We start from the raw sequence: 18,245 nt of genomic DNA on the forward strand, positions 1-18,245 counted from the left end.
CTCAGAGTAGCAAACAATAGCATAGACCCCCTGAATACGATACAATAGCACAGGCCCTGAATAATACAGTCCTTGAATAGGATACCATAGTACAGCCCCTGAATCATATGCCATAGTACAACCCCTGAATATGATACAATAGTACAACCCCTGAATATGATACAATAGCACAACCCCCACCCAAGAATAGGATACAATAGCACTACTCCTGAACAGGATACAATGATTGAAGTTGTTAATCTCAGAACAAAAAAACAAATATGACTCCATGGCTCAACCTTTTATTCCAGGACTTTGGGTGGGAATGATACAGTTTATAAAATACAGATAGAAAATATGTAAGTCTAATATGATACAGAACGCACGAAGCTTCAGCAATACATCCATATGCAGCTACACACGCGCACACACACTCTCAGGAGCCGTTATAACTAGCAGTGTACTACACAAATAATAAACAGCACCAGCGAGAACTGCACTCCAGAACCACAAATGACCCATACTAAAAGAAAATGGAAAGAATATCCTTAAAAAAACAAAAAAAAACAAAAACTGCTGAATTAACACAACTGTCCTCCAATTGCACGGACGGCTTATGGGAGGGAACGTCAAGGTATCATTAGAAGCTGGCGACATTTAAAAGGCCACCACTGCCAAAAGGGAGGAATACATTTTTTGTATACTTAAAAGTACGAGACTAGAAAACAGGTCTGATTTTCTTTCAAAAACAGCGCCACTCTTATCTACAGGCTGTGTCTGGTATAGCTGCCCATTCACTTAAATGGGGATGAGTTGCAATACCAGACAAAACCTGTGGATAAGAGTGGCGCGGTTTCTTGGCCAATGACCAAATCACACTTCACTTAATATTTTGTTTTAGCGAAACCTAGGGTCCTCTCATGTCAAGATATGGGATGAGATCCTCTATCTAACAATCGAGAATGTTTTGTCTTCTTATCCACATACGAGTCACGTGGTACAAGTAGTAAAGGGTTGTGCAGGATTATAAAACATGCCACTGTAGTCCATGGGCTTTGTCTGGTATTGAAGCTCAGTCTTATTTGAGGGAAAATAGTGGAGATGCAATACCAGGCAGTCCATAAACAAAAGTGGCGCAGTTTCTGGGGGAAAAAAACACTTTTCAACCGTTTTAAAGCTTCAGTCACGCCAAGGTGTGGTCATAGTCTATTTCAGTGCTGTATATTTTGTGCTAGAAATGGGTTTGGATCCAGTCAGTAGGGAGCAGGGACCTTCCCTTGACAAGATACAATCACATTTTTGGCACAAAACCTACAGCTCACACATGGAGACCATGCGGATTTGCAACTAAGAGGTGTGGGTAGGTACTAAAAATGCACACTATCGGATGGGGTTAATGGGCAGCATAGATGGGGCCATCAGAAACCAGAAGCAAGCTAAACAATCAATTTAAAGGGTTTCCACATTTAGCCGATTTCCCCCAGAAACGGCCGGCACCTCCATAGGTAATATAAGGACAATGTGTAAGGCAGAAGCAACCAAATGTGTACTAGCCCTTTAAAAGTGATAGAACGACCGATCTGGGGACTCCTGAATGAAAGTCAGGACTACAAGATCAGACTGGCCTCTTGCAGGTGGTTTGGTTGCTGGACGAGTGACCGTTTCACTGGGCAATTTGTGTGTGACGTCCAATTCTGGGAGGTGCGGGGATGTATTCTTGACAGTTGTACCTCTTGATTATGTATTAACATTTATATAATATCTTATATATACTTATATACACTGGCAGATAAAAAAAAAATCTGCCTTAAAAAGGAAAAAAGTGGCAATTACAAGCCATAGAGAAGAATAAAACAAGAACGATTAACTGCAAGGCAGGTTTAAGAAATTTCTTGTGAGAGGTAATGAGATAACCTGCAGCAACGGAGTAACAAAGTCGTTATGAGATGGACATCCTGTGCGGATGTAAGAAGAGGATAATGAGCCTTCATTTGTTTTTCCAGTGCTGGGCTAGTACTGTTGGGAAGAAAAATGAAGAGCAAAAGAAAGAGACCCCGGGGGGCGCACAGTGCGGATGGATCAGACACCCGCTAGTGCACACTTGGAATGACTATACGAGGTATAAGGTCAGTGAGACATCACTAGATACGATACAAAGGCATGGAATGCTTCAACAAAAACAGAGGCCGACGCGACTGTACCGACACACGAGAACACAGTGAGAAGTGGGGTTCATCTAAGTCGCAAGGCCCAAAAAGTTTGCCAATTGAAGTTATACACATTCAACGCTCCAAACCACTAGTTCACTGGCACAGACCGAGCCAAGGGACAGAAAAAAAAGCAGCCTTGCATATTTGTGGCAGTGACTCTCTTCTAGAGGTATCCTCTAAATTTGGCAAAGTTGTTCGGAAACTTTTCTCGATAGGTTGCTGTGAATATTAAGGAGGGCCGTCACATGAAACCCCGGTCACTCAATGATGGTGCTGAAATGAATGTCACGATTGACTGAACCCAAAGACTTTTCCAAAAGAGGATTTAGAAGGTCACCAAAAAAACAAAAAAAAAAGAGAGCACACGGGGAGAGAACACTAAAGTAAGAATACAAATGACTACGGTTTTAGTCTCCACTTCACACATAAACTGAGTGTGAAAACCTTCAGAATTGTAATTGTCTGTGTCCTTCCGAAAAGCAGCATTTCCACTGTTCAGCAAGTGATATGCCGGTGGGTCCGCATGCAGACGCTTGATCCCTTATCCACAGTACAGCCAGAGGTGGCATGGAGAGAGGTACCCTCTTGTCTGCAATTCAGGGGGGTCCTCGGCTTCATGCATCCCTTTCAGTCTAGTAAATTTATAGTCACAACAAGAATGACAAAATCTAGTAGAACAACCACACATCTTATGACAATAAGATTATTAATAGTTAGCCTAGTCTTTGTCTCGTTTTCTTTTACAAGTTCTAAAGTGTCTTGGACTTTACTGGACATAGACCGCGCGCGCGCACACATACACACAAGATAAAGACAGTCGGCAGAGAAGCGCCACCTCTGCCATCACATGCACACAGACACACGTTTGCTTGATGCATGGTACACCCTCCTTGTAGTGTTTGCCAGTTTTACTGTCTTTAGCCATCCTTGTTGGCTTAAAACTGCTTGGATAAGAGCTCACATAGGTGCTTGGAAACGCTTTCTTTGCTGGTTCTCAATGTAAGTCGGTACATCTGGAAAGGAGACGATACAAACAGTTACATCAGGCAGATTGTAAGCTCTTGTTGCAAGCACATTCCTAATTAAAAGGTGCAATTCCGATCAGTTCGTTGCCATGGATACGGCTTACACGACCCTAATTAATAAGGCAATACTATCAGGGGAACATACAGGTATCCATACATGTTGCTGCAGAGGAACATGGCACCCATGTGAATTACTAGGTGATCATGGTCACACTTGCTAGCGGCGCTCTTTGGCAAGCTAGCAGAAGGGCGATCCTAAATGATTGCTTATGCACTAATCCAGCTATGCCAACATATTTAAAAGGTCAACTGGGCTGTTTAACTTTACAAACCCCATATTTAAACATTGAGTCGCATTGAATTTATGTACACAAAGTGCTTATTTAAAGGCTATGTAAACCTTTGGTGACTTTTGTAATGTATGTATATTGTGATTTTAGGCCCTTTTGTAATAAACATTTGAGATTTTTCAGTTTCAGCGCTGCAGCTTAGTCTCCACTTTACATAGAAGCTGCAGAACGCCGCTGCAAGAACGAAACAGTCAGTGAAATGGACTGACTGATCGGCTGACAGCGGCTCCTGTGTGTGACCTGGGACGCACAATATAACCCTAAAAACCCATTAAATCTAAATTCATGAACTTGGATGCGATCCCTTTTAGGGTTATATGTGTGTCGGAGGTCACACACAGAAGCCGCTGTCAGCCCAGCTCACTGATGGATTCAGCTTACAACAGCATTGTGCAGCTTCTATGTAAAGTGGAAACTTTGAAGCTGCAGCGCTGAAACGATAAAAAATATCTTTAATAAATGTATACTACAAAAGTGCTTAAAATCACAATATAGTGAAGTCACCAAAGGTTTATAGAGCCTTTAAAAGCAACAGCCAAATCAAGATTTTCAACGTTATGGATAAGCGACTATTTCACTGCATTTGATCCGAATGCAACCCCCATAATCGAAGATGAAGCTACGTAATATAACACAACACCTGACCTAGGTTGCATATAACACAACTTACCTGAGCTTGGATATTGGGTTCTAAACGCAGCAAACATCCAACCTGTACAGACTTTGTCTGGATGATTCCAGCACCCACGTAGTTATCTGGATTCGGATCCACGTTTTCTAGCAGTGCACTGCCGAAGCCCAATAACTACCAGGAAAGAAAAGAAAGAAATAAATGATAGGATTGCACAAAGAAACGAAAAGTGGTCATGACCATGTTTAGTATATGGGCAGCTGGTAAGTGTGTGTGTGTCATGGGTTATACCATTAATGGCCTATCCAATACGCGATTGGTGGCCGTCCATCCCACAGTGCCACGAGGCCTGCTCTTTGTAACAATTACCCACAAAGGCATTTATTAGAAATGTGGTGAATTAGTAAGAAAAGTGGAAAAGGCATCATTATTTTCTGCAGAATGGAAATGTAAGTTGGAGATATAACATTAATACACAGTATGGCCAAATCTAAAATATCACCCAAACGATAATCCAGCATTGCTGGAGGGAACATCCGATACGGCCGATTTCACTTCACACCTCGGTTACACCAATGGTCTAACAAGCAATAAAATTTGAAGGGGTCAAAATATAACAGAATTACCTTTGCTTTTGTCACTTCAGAATCCATGGGATGGTTGGCTTTAAAAATCTTCTGCGCTTCTTGTTGTGGCCTGTCAAAGTGTAAAGCATTGTTTTATTGGAGTAGACGAGGGAAAGAGCTGGTTCGCGACTTCACGAGAGAATTATAAAGTGATAACTGTCTGGTTCATCAGCGAGAAGATCATATTTACAGCTCCAGAGCTTGGCACCAAAATATAAAGCGGTCCCCAGGATAGTCCTCTTTAAAATGGTTTGTTTGAAAGACGCCGCCTGTACATATAGGCTTTATAGAGTAGCGCCTCCCAATCAGGACCCACCTCTATGAGCCAGAGCAAGAAGCTGTCTGGGCAGCCAGTTCAGAAACCCATCTGTATGGCCAGCAGGAGCTTCCCTGGTGATCACAGTTGATCGCTGGAGGTACCAAGAGCAGGACCTGCAGCGATCAGCTACATGAGACGCCTACTTTAACTTAGTTAGTGCACCTGCATGCACTAAAGGCAACCCCAATGTGCCCAATAAGGCCCGAGTGTTAATGCATATAGTAATAAAAGCCTTTTGTTGAACGCAGTCCCCTCGGTTCTGTCTATTAGAGGTTGCATCTGCAAAGACATTGGAACATTGTATTTTGTAGCACCATCTTCAATCCAGTGGTCATACTGCATATATACAGAGCACAAATAAATGAAATGTGTGAATACGATTTGATCATATTTTTCAAAACCAAATACGTAATATACAGGACACAGCGTAGGCCACGTTTTCTACACTGGAATCACGCTACACAAGTAGACCAGACGTTGTATCCCATTTCTAAACTATTGATATAATTAAATATAAGCAGGGTAGTCAAAGGTCCCCTAAGGTTTTACTTTATGGACACCGATATTCTTATACCAATATTTATTAATACTGTATGAATGAACAATCAATTACAGGCTAAGCTGTTTCCAGCGCTGGAAAAAGTCCTGGGAGGGCATCTCGGTAGCTTGGAAGAACTTGTTGATGGCAATCGGCAGTTTCAATGTGATGTTTTGTAACGTTCCTCCATACCTAAAAGCGATAGGCGACAACTTTAAAGTATAGGACATTAGAAATGTACACAAAGAGTTAAATAAGCATGTGATCGGTGTGGAGTACCTGAACTTAATATTAATGAGAGGAGCTTCATCAAAGTCTGCCAAGCATTCAATGTTCAACACCTGCTGAACCTGTGCCCCTCCTTCCACCATGGGGTCGACTGGCTTGGTCTGAATATTAAGCTGTAACGCTTCGTGTTAAGGATGACGACTCGATAATACATGGAAAATATATAGTCCTGTTCTATAATAACCATTATACAATAAATATTAACAAAACACTTAAAGGGGTTGTCCCAAGATTAAAAGTGATCTCCTAACCACAGGATAGGTGATAACATGCTGATCGGTGGGGGTCCGACCACGGTGACCCCCATCGATCACGGGAACGGGGAGTCCAGAGCCTCCAAATGAATTGAGCAGCAGGGCAAATGCGTCCTGCTGCTCCATTCACTGTCTATGCGACTGCCGGAGTGAGCCGGGTACAGTGCTCGGCTACCTCCTGCAGTGCCATGGAGAGTGAATGAGTAGCAGGGTGCATGCGCGTCCTGCCACTTCATTCAATCGGGGTAACAGGATTGGACCCCCACCAATCAGTAGGTTATCACCTATCCTGTGGTTAAGGGATAACTTTTAATCTTGGGACATTTCTTTGTGTTGCCTGGAATATGCCTTTAAAGGAAAGGTTAGCTCAAATAGAGCCCACAAGACCTACCTAACCTCCTCTCCTCAGTAATGTTAGTTTCACCATTTTAATTTCTCGGTGGCGTATAGAGCTCTGGGCGTTTAGTCCATGACAATTATTTGCAGCTCTTTTCGTGGCATTAGTCATGCTCCACCCACTTGTGTCCTAAGCACTGTACAAAAATATTACTTGCGCCCTCCTTGTACAAACTCTTCCCTACCGACGTGTCCCCCATTTGTATTAACCAATCAAGCAACACAATTGCAGTGCCTATTGCAGAACCTGCGGACAAAGCTGACCCTCCTACAGGTAGAGAGAGGCAGCTGCAGCTTCCATCATGAACAAAACACACCAAAAACTGCCAAAAAGGTAAATAAATGTAGTGATTTATACATTATTAGCGATCGCGTGCCTAACCGAGCATACCGACGAACTGTTTTATCAGGAATTTGTGCTGTAAAAAGATATGATTCTGCAGGTCATCCGGATACGACACAGTGGGAGTAAAGCTCTGGAACTGCACTGAAGTTTTGTTGCCATAGAACAAATACATACGACCTACAAAAAGAGAAAAAATGACAAGCACCTTCAGTCTACGGATATACAAAAAGTAGAAGTAGGACTTTTACATTAATAGTAAAGCCAATGGTAGCTCCACAGATTCTATTATTGTTGCTTACCCAGGTTCTGGCGGAATTCAGACTTCACTCCAATCTGCAAAAGCTGGTTCTCAAACAGGACGCCATTATTCTTGCACACAAATCTAAAGCCGCAAAAAAAAAAATAAAAAAATAAAAAAATTATTCCATTATCTGTTTTACAATAAGACATCTTCAGGAAAAGGGGTCAGGCTGGATTTACGTCTGAAATAAATACATGCAAAGAAATACGCTGCCATCTAGGGGCCACACGATGAACGAACCTAAAGATTCGACCACATTTTATGGAGGTCCTCCAGCTAAAGTCATGAATCTCAGATCTGGGATGTAACTACTCCCAAAACAAAGGTGTGAAACACTATCACAAACCCTAGCGCTGCTCGGAGATCTTCATTACCGGTGGTTTCTAATATAATACTGGCCATGAGGCCCATGATACGGTTATGTGCAAGTGGAGAGATGCAGCCCATCCGTCCCAACTCCGCCAAACACACATGCCCGCTCTACAGACTGAGCACGCACCTTCTTTCAACATGGAGAAGTGAGAAAGCTGCTGCCAACCTCCTCTAGAAGCGGCCTTTCTATTTGCAAACAAAAGGATTGGGGCATGTTGAAATTCAACATGCCCGACCCTAATCTCTCTGCGACATCTGCCATCGGAAGGGAGTTGGGACACCTCCATATACATTAGATGGTCAGCTGGCACTGCCAAAATTGACAGGTTTGACCGATATACATGTGTGTCGGGCCAGCCTAATTCTCTATAGGCTGCAGGCCACACTAAAGGTCATTGCGCCCTACCTACACATTAAAATAGGACACGCTGCCCGCCTGAAGTATAACGGACATTCATCAGATAGTCACTAGAGTGAAGAGGACTGCATGATGTCACTGTCAGGTTCTGGCCCACAGACCTCTATCTTCTGAGATGTCAAATAATAAAAGGTGAATTTGAGTTTTTGTTGCAGCCATCTAAGCTGTACAATCTGAAAACGTGTCCCTTAGACCAGGAAAGTTTGTGAACCCCTGTTATATCATCATACATGAGATTGGCGGATTAACTTCCTAACACAATATTTAAAGTGGCTCCAAGATGAAGAGGTTGGAGAGGTTGAAGAGGTTGTATCAGAATCAAAAATGATCACCTATCCACCGGTGGGAGCCCATTGATCGGGAGAACGGGGGTCCCGAACACTCTGTTCCTCCTCACTGCTCGACCAGAGGAAGGAGGACATTGAATGGAGCAGCGGTCGATCATGCGCGCCGCCACTTTATTAAAAGTCTATGGGAATGACTGAAACGGCAGAGTGAAGCGCTCAGCTGTTTTCGTCATTCTCGTTACCATTGAATGGAGCGGCAGGTGCACGCTTAGCCACTGCTCCAGTGAATGTTCTTCTCGCTGTGGGGGGTGCAAAGAGGAGGAATGGGGTTCAGGACCCCTGTTTTTGCTAGAGAGGGGGTCTCAGTGGTGAGGCCTCCAGCAGTTAGACAATCATCACCTATTCTGCGGATAGGTGATAATTGTAAATTCTGGGAAAACCCCTTTACATTTTTTCCTATAAAATACTTGTGTATGGACACAGCGGATGTGCAGGACAGTCGGCAGGACTGGTCTATGTTGAGAAGGATGTAGGACAGGGGCATCTACAGGAGATGACACACGCAGGAATACACATGCCTGTCTTACTTGTTTAGGAGCTCATCAGCCTCAGCGATAGGTAAAGCAGGATCCTCGGAAACAGCAGAGCCAGAGCTGAAAGTGAGGAGGAAGAGGAAAGAATGGAAAAAGGAGAGGATGCAACCAAAAAAAGGAAAAAAATAAATATTTAATGCATTTGTTAGAGACACAAAAAGAGTTAGCCCCAACATTAATAGATCACAAGAATTAAAAGGGGAAAAAAAGCGCTACCAGAAAAGGGCAACTGAAGTAGGAAGAGAGCTTTAAATTGGGCTATACCACTGAACTCAGCACGTAAAATGCTAGTAAAACACATTCATATATTATAATAAAACAACTATAAAAATGGAATCAACAGGACTCAAAACAAGCTGTACCCTCCATTACCCCATGGAAAGATTCATTAGTCCTAACCCTGATATTTAATGGTTTATAGATGCAATTGGTATTCTAGGTTTATTGGGACAATAGATGGGGTGTAACAAGTATGGGGCAGCTACGCTGTTCACTTCAAGAGTTTGGGTTTGGCCTTTATCCATATTCTGGTTTGGTAAAAAAGTATTTCATGTATGTCATGTCTCAATAAAGGTAGCTTTGTAATTTTTGTATTTGGTTTATACTATGTATTACTAAGCCATTAGAATGGGACCTGTGCACTATACTGCCCGGCGGCGTACTTACTATATAAGGTCGGGCAGGAGACCCCAATTATAGGGTAACTTTAAGGGTGCGTAAACACTGCTCATTATCCACAGTATATTGAAATTTGAACAAATCACATCCACACGCTGCGGAAAAAATCAGCCGAAAATTTTTTAATAAAATTGACCTGCGGTGTGGTTTCTTAATCCGCTGCTCTACTGTTGCGGATTTTCCCCATTGAATCCAATGGGAATGTAAATAGCAGGTGTTGCAGTTTTTGCGTCAGAAAAGCTGCGATTCCGCCATAAAAAATAAAATTAAAAAAAATAAATATTTTCTTGTTTGAAATTAATTAAAAGGTTAATGCTTACCCCTGGGCGTTGTCATAGCGACTTTCTTCTGTTCTCCGTCCGGGCTGGCCTCCTGGGATGATGTTTCATTCCATGTGACTGCTGCAGCATCATCCCAGGAGGCCGGGATGGGCGGAGAGAAAAGTCGCTATGGCAACGCCCAGGGGTAAGTATTCGCTTTTTTTTTTTAACCGCTGCTTATTGCAGTGGAGATTCCACCCCAATATTGCACCACAATTTGTTGCGGTTTTTCAGGTGGAATTTCCTGCGGGTTGCAGGACGGATAGGCGGAGTTCTTTCATGCAGCGTTTCCGCCCTGTGTGAACATAGCCTTAGCTAGAAGAAAGAATGTGCCATTCTCATAATTCTGACTAAACTGACCATCCATGTAGTAGTGCACTTTAATTATTTAGCATATATGGAAATAGAATAGCTGCTGATATATTTATGGCTCATAAGTAATGGGCCCTTACTCTGAAGGCTGGGCTGCATCGACCAACAAGGACGAGGGACTCTCAGAGGGCGGGTCCAAGTCACTGTACACCATCCAATCACAGGCAGGCACAGAAAGACAGACAGACAAGAAAGAATCCCACCAGCAGCAAGACAGCAAAAAAAAAAAAAAAGGACAGGAAACGGACATGCAATTAGACAGTCGACGGACAGAACAGCAGCATACACTCGGCATTGCAAACTGGAGACTGGACTGGACCTGATGTGTCCATCAGGAGGCCATGATCATGGGCAGATAATAGGACCGGCCTCGTGTGAACACCAGGATGCATTTCTATACAGCAACGTCAAATATACAGAAGTGTCTCATTTTGCATTTCGATGATTTATAAAGGCAGAGATATGGTTTTTTTTCTAGTTATTTTTAAATCGCTTAAAAATAAAAAAAGGCAAAAAGGCACAATAAAATATTTATTTTAGAAGGCTACTAAGAAAGATCCATACCTAAGAAAGTTCTCTTCAGTACCAGGAGCTAGTGAGGCAGAGGCAGACGGTGTGTCTGAAAACACATCCACCAGGAGGTTGCCAGCACCTGGTGCTGCTGATCCTGTGATGGGGGCACCCCTCAAGCCAAGGAGATCAGCAGATGGGGAAGGGGTAGACTGTAGAGACAGAGAGGACACGAACTATAGGAGATTTGACCAGAACACAGTACTAGAAATACGGCCCTAAAGTTAACAAAACTGATGTCAGCTTGGGGTCTGTTCACACCTGCCTCAGTGTTTCCGTTGTTCTGCTTAGCCAGAGCAGAACGAAAATACCGGAAGCGTAGGTTCCGTTGTACGACGGACGCCATCAGCACCTAGTAACTTTAATAGGTTCCGTTGGGTTTCCGTGGTGGTACCGGAAACAATGGCGCAGCAAACTGCGCTATTGCTTACGGTATTTTCGGCCAGAACGGTGACGGAGGTCCCTAACGGACCGTCCAATGCAGATGTGAACAGGCCCTTAGATAAATTTTAGGCTATAAAAACCAAACAGTATGGTATATTTTTTTTTAAAATATTTTAAGAAAAAAAATTCTACCGCGAACACCTCGTGCAAAATAGAGAGATTCTTTGCCGAATCTGTAACCAGAACCACAATGCTGCATGTCTCTGAATGGAAACCCAATCTTACTGCAGTGCTTGGTGTTGCTTCCACTCCGCCATTAATTTCAGAATTCTGTTCCTTCTTCCCTTCTTCTAAATCGCTGACCGCACCAGGTCCCTTCTTCTTCTTAAGTTTGGCCAGGATAGACGACTCCCTTTCAGGGAAAGGGGGCATCTCTTCCAAGACCGTAGCCTACAAAAGAAAAAAACCCAAAACAAATTGGAATATGCCGCGCTTAATAAATACACTCATCTAAGCACACAACATACAGGACATGTAACTGGTCTATTAACCCTTGCACTGCCCAGCAGGAATTGCCTGTAAACAGTCAAATTCATCATTAGGTAAGCTGCCTGCATTCTTATTCACTGTGTACCACATATAAACACATCTTAAACACTGCATCTATGAGGCAGATCACAGGGGTTCACACCTTCTCCCTACATTTAAATGGGAAACTCGTAAAATAAAAAACTCTTACCAGGACATCCGTGCTTGCAATGGAGCTGAGCTTCAGGTACTCTACTGCCCTCTGCTGGAGCTCCACATCTGCATTTCTGATTTGGCTATCGGAGCGCAGCACATCTTGGATGGTAGGTTTGGTTTCAGGGAAGAGGTTGATGAACTTAATGTAGGTGGAGAGTAGAAGGGCTCGAGTTGATACACTGCACAAATGGAATTTGGAGTGCAAGAGGTTGAACTGCACTAAGGGGCTGAAAGAAGAAAACAAACAAATGACCTAAAATAAAACAAATGTTAAAATACAAAGAGAAGAGTTAAAGGGGCATTCCAGCCTTTAGCATTTTTCACCTACCCACTGAATAGATGAAAAATGCTAGATCAATGGGGGTCCTAGCGATCAGAGCCCCACCCATCGCCACATGGTTTAAATTGATCGGAGGCCTGGCATGCGCGGTGTTGATGGAAATAGCTGGCGGGCAGCCGAGTGCTGATCAAACCACATATGTTCATTGACATACCAGGGCTCGTAGGGGGCACCATATCTACTCATTGAGATCAGTTACATATATTTGCATAGCAAACGCCAGTCTTCCTGTCCAGCTGAATTATACAAACCTCCCGCACTGCTCCTCTATACCAAGGAGAAATGCTCAGGACTTTACAGCTACTGGTTAGAGGTTTCACAACAAGCTTTCTACTGACTACAGAGAGACCAGCTCGATTTGACTTTATTATTTAAGAAAAAAATGAGGTACACGTTATTTGATGGGGTTTACTTATTTTGAGTCACTATACCTTGACCTAGGGTCTCCAGCAATAAGGTTACCAAATTCTCCCAGGATGTAACCCCCAACTTTAACCATGTTCTCGTGACACGCAGGAGCCTGTAGAGCCTGTAAATATAGAAGTTATATTAAACGTCTTAATCTTTGCAATGGAAGAAATTCACCCGGATTCTGCTGCCCGCAAAAAAAAAGTCTCTCTCAACAAGTCTTACCTCGAATACAGTTTTGGCAGCATAGCCTTGGACATCATCCCGGTTTATGACAATCTGGATGACGCGGTACCAAACCTCTTCACTGACATAATCACCAGCGATACGAATCAGGTTTAATATAGTGTCCACATACCAGCTGTAATCCACGGCATATTTCTCAGCTAGGATGGCGACTTTCAACACCTACGGAACAAATAAATGTAAAGAACGTTTGTCTTTATATGTGAAGTTCCTTCTACTCAGGAACAGCTGATACAGAACTTGTATAGTCCCAGTGTCTATACCACCCATCCCCTATCAGTGCAGTCCATGTTAACTAGCAAGAAAATGGAATCCATTTGTAACCAACGATTTAGAATTTTCAGGGTTAAAAACATCGACATAAAAAGCAACAGAAAAAACACTTTAAAGAGTAACTACACGTTCAAAACTTTTCATATGTCAGAGACATATTAATAGTTTGGATCGGTGGGGGTTCCGCTGCGGAGACCCCCAGCATTGCTGAAATGAAGGTGCAGAAGCGCTCAGCTGAGCACCGTTGACCTTCGGCTGTGATCGGCGCTCTCTGTCAAGCTGAAGACGGCTTACATAGACATTGTATGTAAATATTCAGCCCGCCGATTAGCGCTGATCACAGCCGAAGAAGCAAAGCGCTCAGAGTGCAAATGCACCTTCATTTCAGCAACAGTGGGGGGTCTCCGCAGCGGAACCCCACCAAACCAAACTTTTGATATGTATCTATGACATATCAAAAGTTTGATAACTATTTAAGTGACAAACCACGACGGCCAGTACCAGTAGTTACAAGCTACTAATAAGCTAAACACAGTTTATTCAATAACCACTCACAATTTCTTCCCGGATTGAATAATCTGCTGTTTCCAGATAGCTCAGCATTTCTGACACAATCTGTTTAGCGTTTGTTCGGTCGCACATTGCATACAGTAAGTCCGCAGCTCGCTGCCGGACGCTGACATCTCGCTCAGTCTGTAGTAAAATATGATGGAAAAATGAATAAAGAAGAGCAAAACATTTAAAAAAAAAAAAAAAAAAAAGCTACATTTAGGCCTCATGCACACGACCGTATTTTTTCCCACCCGTAAATACTGGCGTAGATACGGGTCCGGTGTCACACGTATTCCACCCGTTTTGCACCAGTATTTACGAACCCGTGCTCGTAAATATGGGTCCGGTGTCACCCGTATTTCACCCGTATTTACGAGCACGTTTTTGGCGGCAAAATAGCGCTGCACTAATCGGCAGCCCCTTCTCTCTATCAGTGCAGGATAGAGAGAAGGGACAGCCTTTTCTGTAATAAAAGTTAAAGAAATTCATACTTACCCGGCCGTTGTCTTGGTGACGCGTCCCTCTCTTCACATCCAGCCCGACATCCCTGGATGACGCGGCAGTCCATGTGACCGCTGCAGCCTGTGATTGACCTGTGATTGGCTGCAGCGGTCACATGGCCTGAAACGTCATCCAGGACGTCGGGCCGGATGTCGAGAGGGACGCGTCACCAAGGCAACGGGCGGGAGACCGGACTGGAGGAAGCAGGAAGTTGTCGGTAAGTATGAACGTCTTTTATTTTTATTTTTTACAGGTTTATACTGATCGGTAGTCACTGTCCAGGGTGCTGAAAGAGTTACTGCCGATCAGTTAACTCTTTCAGCTCCCTGGACAGTGACTATTTACTGACGTCGCTTAGCAACGCTGCCGTAATGACGGGTGCACACATGTAGCCACCCGTCATTACGGGAGCTCCATAGACTTCTATGGACTGTCCGTGCCGTTATTACGGCCTGAAATAGGACATGTTCTATCTTTTTCAACGGCACGGGCACCTTCCCGTGAGAAAACGGGAAGGCACCCGTCGCCAATAGAAGTCTATGAGCCCGTTATTAGGGGTCGTAATTACGACCCGTAATAACGGGAGTTTTTACGGTCGTGTGCATGAGGCCTAAGTCTGTTTTATGCACACGCCATCTGTAGACACTACAAAGCAGCCAAAGCTTTACGAAAGGGGTAGAGCCATCCGTGGGCCGACGCATTTACAATAAATACGCCAGAAACGAGCTCCCAGCTGGCATAGATTACACTCAGTGGCACACGGACAGCAGAAGATGCGACAAATTAATTAAGAGGCGTGTGCCCCTTAATCAGTAGCCTCTTACACTAGCTGGTTTCCTATGGAGACTGGCGCATAAGATGCGAGTTTTAATAAATTCCCCACATCATCTGATCAGTAGGAGTTCTGTCTCGGGAGTCCCACGATCACAGCACCTCAAAGGCTCCTCTCTGGACTGTTGGGCACCGGAGTTCAGACCCTTCACTGATTAGACAAATGATGGCACAATCAGGCAATATGCCATAACCGTCTACGGTGATAAAAACCCCTTTAACCCCTTAGTGACCAGCCTATTTTAGGCCTTAATGACCAAGCTATTTTTTAAGTATTCCATAGACGCGTTCAAAGAGCTAGAACTTTATTTTTACGTCGACATAGCTGTATAAAAGGACTTGTTTTTTGAGGGACAAGTTGTATTTTTTAATACCACTATTTTGGGGTACATATAATTTATTGATTAACTTTTATTAACTTTTGGGAGGGGGGGGGGAGGGGGGGGATAGAAAAAGACCCAGCAATTTTGCCACTCTTTTTTGAGTCCTAAATTTACGCCGTTTACCGTGTGGTATAAACATAATAACTTTATTCATCGGGTCGTTACGATTCCACGATACGAAATTTATATCGTTTTCTAATGTTTTACTGTTTTTACACAGTAAAAAGTTTTGTTTTTTTTTTTTATTATTTTTGCGTCACCATTAGGGATGCACGATGCATCAAAACTTCGATACGGTTTCGATGCCGTTATTTCATGTATTTGGATACTTAGCTGTGCGGCCGCACAGCTTAGTATAATAACACACGCATGTATGAGAGCGGGGCTGCGGCCGTGTGATACAGTCATTGCCCCGCTCCGGAGTCCTGACAAGTACATAATAACTGTTCACTCACCTTCAGGGCATTAATGACGGTTTCTATATGGGTTTTCACAGCTTCATGTGAGAATTCAGAGCTGGCCAGTGTACACATGCTTTCTAAAGCTAAATAACGCAGGTTGGTCTCTCGGTGTTGTAGAAACTGACCTAGCTGGTTGCAGGCTCTGACCAAAAGGTTGGGTTCACTGCAAGGAAACAAAACAGATTAGGTTTAATGTGAAAACACCATTTTGGTGCATGAACGTCTAGCATTGTTCTGCCACAATTTTTGCAAAATTGGGGGGTGGGGGGGATTGCAACGGTGTACAGGCACCCCAAATAAAAGGCGACATGAGGATGGAGGCACCGGGTTGGCAACCCGTTGATCTCGATCAACAAGTCGAATTCCAATGTATCCCAAGTAGATTGGGTCCGTGTCATCTCTAGCACCGGGCATCTAGGGGGTATTCCCTGGATTTTATGCCTCATGCCCTGGATTCACGGGAAAGCGCCACAATAAACTGTATCTGAGTCTGTAGCCTATGAAAGGGCGGTTCTTCAGTGCAGGTAGCGAGATGACGTCCTTGCGCCCGCCAACACGGTGCTGCAGGCAGCTCAGGCCAGTAGGGGCCTGCACCGCTGAAGGTGACCTGAAATGGAAGTCTTGGATTTCTGTTTTGCCCCCCTCGGTGGTACACAAATGGGGGCACTCTGGGTAGCATTATTACTATTAGGGGGAAACGAAGGGGAGAAGTTTTGCCATTGGGAGCACTTTGGGCCAGATTTTATTGGGGAAGCACTATTACTATAGCAAATCCCTGGCAAATTACTTTTGAGGGCACTATTAATATGGTAGGGCACCCAGTCACAGTTAATATTGGGGCACTATGGGGGAGCAATATGACTGTTGGGGAGTACTCTGCTTGGCATAATTATTTTTGGGGGTACTGTCACTATTACTATTAAGGCACCGGATGGAGAAAAGGCAAAGACACGTCTACAATCAGAGAAGACGTCATCTGTGAGTCACAGAGTTTCATTGTCGCATCTGATCAGTGCTGTATTCTCTTGTATGTTCTCTAGCGCTGAATTTCATTTAAAATGTAATATCCAAAAAGGAACAGCGTGTTTTAAGCCCCTAGCGATGGAGTCTGAAGTCATTTAATTCGATAAACCAGCCGTTATGTGGAATGCTACAAAGGGAAGGTGCTATAAGTGCAGAAAGTGTCACCCAGTTCTCAATTCATTCATACATTTCCAGGAAGAATAACAGAGGTACAGCACACTGCAAAGAAAAAAAGCTGCACAATGGTTATTTCATGCGGTACTCATTAACGCACACGTCAGGAGCGGTGACTGGTCAGCTTTAAAGTTCATGAATACATTTCATATCTATACAAACCGTAGTTCTGAATGTATTTATTTTGCTTTAGGTTTGCTGTAACCGGATATGATGCATAAAATTTGCATCAATAAGGAACAAAAATCTATTTTATGACTGGAGGATTGTCTAGGGGTGAGAAACTGCTGTAGAACAACCATCTGTCTTATAATATCTAAAACGGAAAAAAATGTGTCTTGGCTACTTTAAGTATATTAACCCCTTAAGGACAAAGCCTGTTTGACCACCGGATTTTTTTCCTACCTGTATTCTCTCAGCTATAACTTTTCTATATTTCATTTTACTTTGAGTTTTCTTTTCCACGACGAGTTGGAGATTTTGTAGGTTTTTATTGTTTTGAGTCTCACAAGAGTTAAATATTTCTTATTTTTAATGGCAAAATGTAAAAAAAAAAATGCATTTCTGCCATTGTTTTTTTATTTATTTTTTTTGCAGATCATCACAACTGATACATTCATTGAAGGGACTGTAAGAAAATCGGAGAATATAAAATTCATTAACTTTTATTCAACCAAATTATTTAAAAAAAAGTTAGTTTTCTTTTGAGTCATTTGTTTTTTTATTAACGTAATCTCGAATTGTTTTTAAAAAAAACCATTTAATCCCATTACCAGACTTTTTAAAAATCTTTAAAAACTATAATGCAATGTAATAATTCTGCCTGTGCATATAAAATGCGCAGGTGTGTGTCGGGGCATACCCAAGGTAACCTGCTTTATTTCAGGTAAGTTCTGGAGGCATTTATTGGGCCCCAGGCTGTCCATAAAAACAATCAAGACTTGGCCAGTCCAATGCTGGGGCTGGAAAGTGACAAAGAGGTAGCCCCCTTTGCCGAAACCATGATCATCATTGAAGGGGTTAATCATGGTGATCACATGCCGGTAACCAAG

General features: G+C 43.1%; 1 protein-coding gene across 3 annotated transcripts in view; it reads right to left on the bottom strand.

The window, feature by feature from the left end:
- Positions 1-265: 265 nt before the first annotated feature.
- Positions 266-18,245, bottom strand: part of LOC142662162 (AP-2 complex subunit alpha-1) — a 42,116-nt gene continuing 24,136 nt past the window's right edge. The window contains exons 9-24 of one of the 3 annotated variants that reach the window (XM_075840168.1): positions 15,991-16,159; positions 13,824-13,961; positions 12,975-13,157; positions 12,773-12,870; positions 11,997-12,228; positions 11,543-11,707; positions 10,868-11,025; positions 10,384-10,446; positions 8,928-8,993; positions 7,262-7,344; positions 7,049-7,139; positions 5,958-6,080; positions 5,754-5,870; positions 4,822-4,891; positions 4,235-4,369; positions 266-3,202 (exon numbers count right to left, since the gene is read on the bottom strand). In XM_075840168.1, the coding sequence (XP_075696283.1) occupies positions 3,125-3,202; positions 4,235-4,369; positions 4,822-4,891; positions 5,754-5,870; positions 5,958-6,080; positions 7,049-7,139; positions 7,262-7,344; positions 8,928-8,993; positions 10,384-10,446; positions 10,868-11,025; positions 11,543-11,707; positions 11,997-12,228; positions 12,773-12,870; positions 12,975-13,157; positions 13,824-13,961; positions 15,991-16,159 (1,969 nt within the window). In that variant the 3' untranslated portion in view covers positions 266-3,124. The remainder of the gene's footprint in view (positions 3,203-4,234; positions 4,370-4,821; positions 4,892-5,753; positions 5,871-5,957; positions 6,081-7,048; positions 7,140-7,261; positions 7,345-8,927; positions 8,994-10,383; positions 10,447-10,867; positions 11,026-11,542; positions 11,708-11,996; positions 12,229-12,772; positions 12,871-12,974; positions 13,158-13,823; positions 13,962-15,990; positions 16,160-18,245) is intronic. The other 2 variants (XM_075840169.1, XM_075840170.1) reach the window with 2 other exon arrangements.

The sequence above is a fragment of the Rhinoderma darwinii genome, chromosome 10 (genome assembly GCF_050947455.1).
Source record: "Rhinoderma darwinii isolate aRhiDar2 chromosome 10, aRhiDar2.hap1, whole genome shotgun sequence".
NCBI lineage: Eukaryota > Metazoa > Chordata > Amphibia > Anura > Rhinodermatidae > Rhinoderma > Rhinoderma darwinii.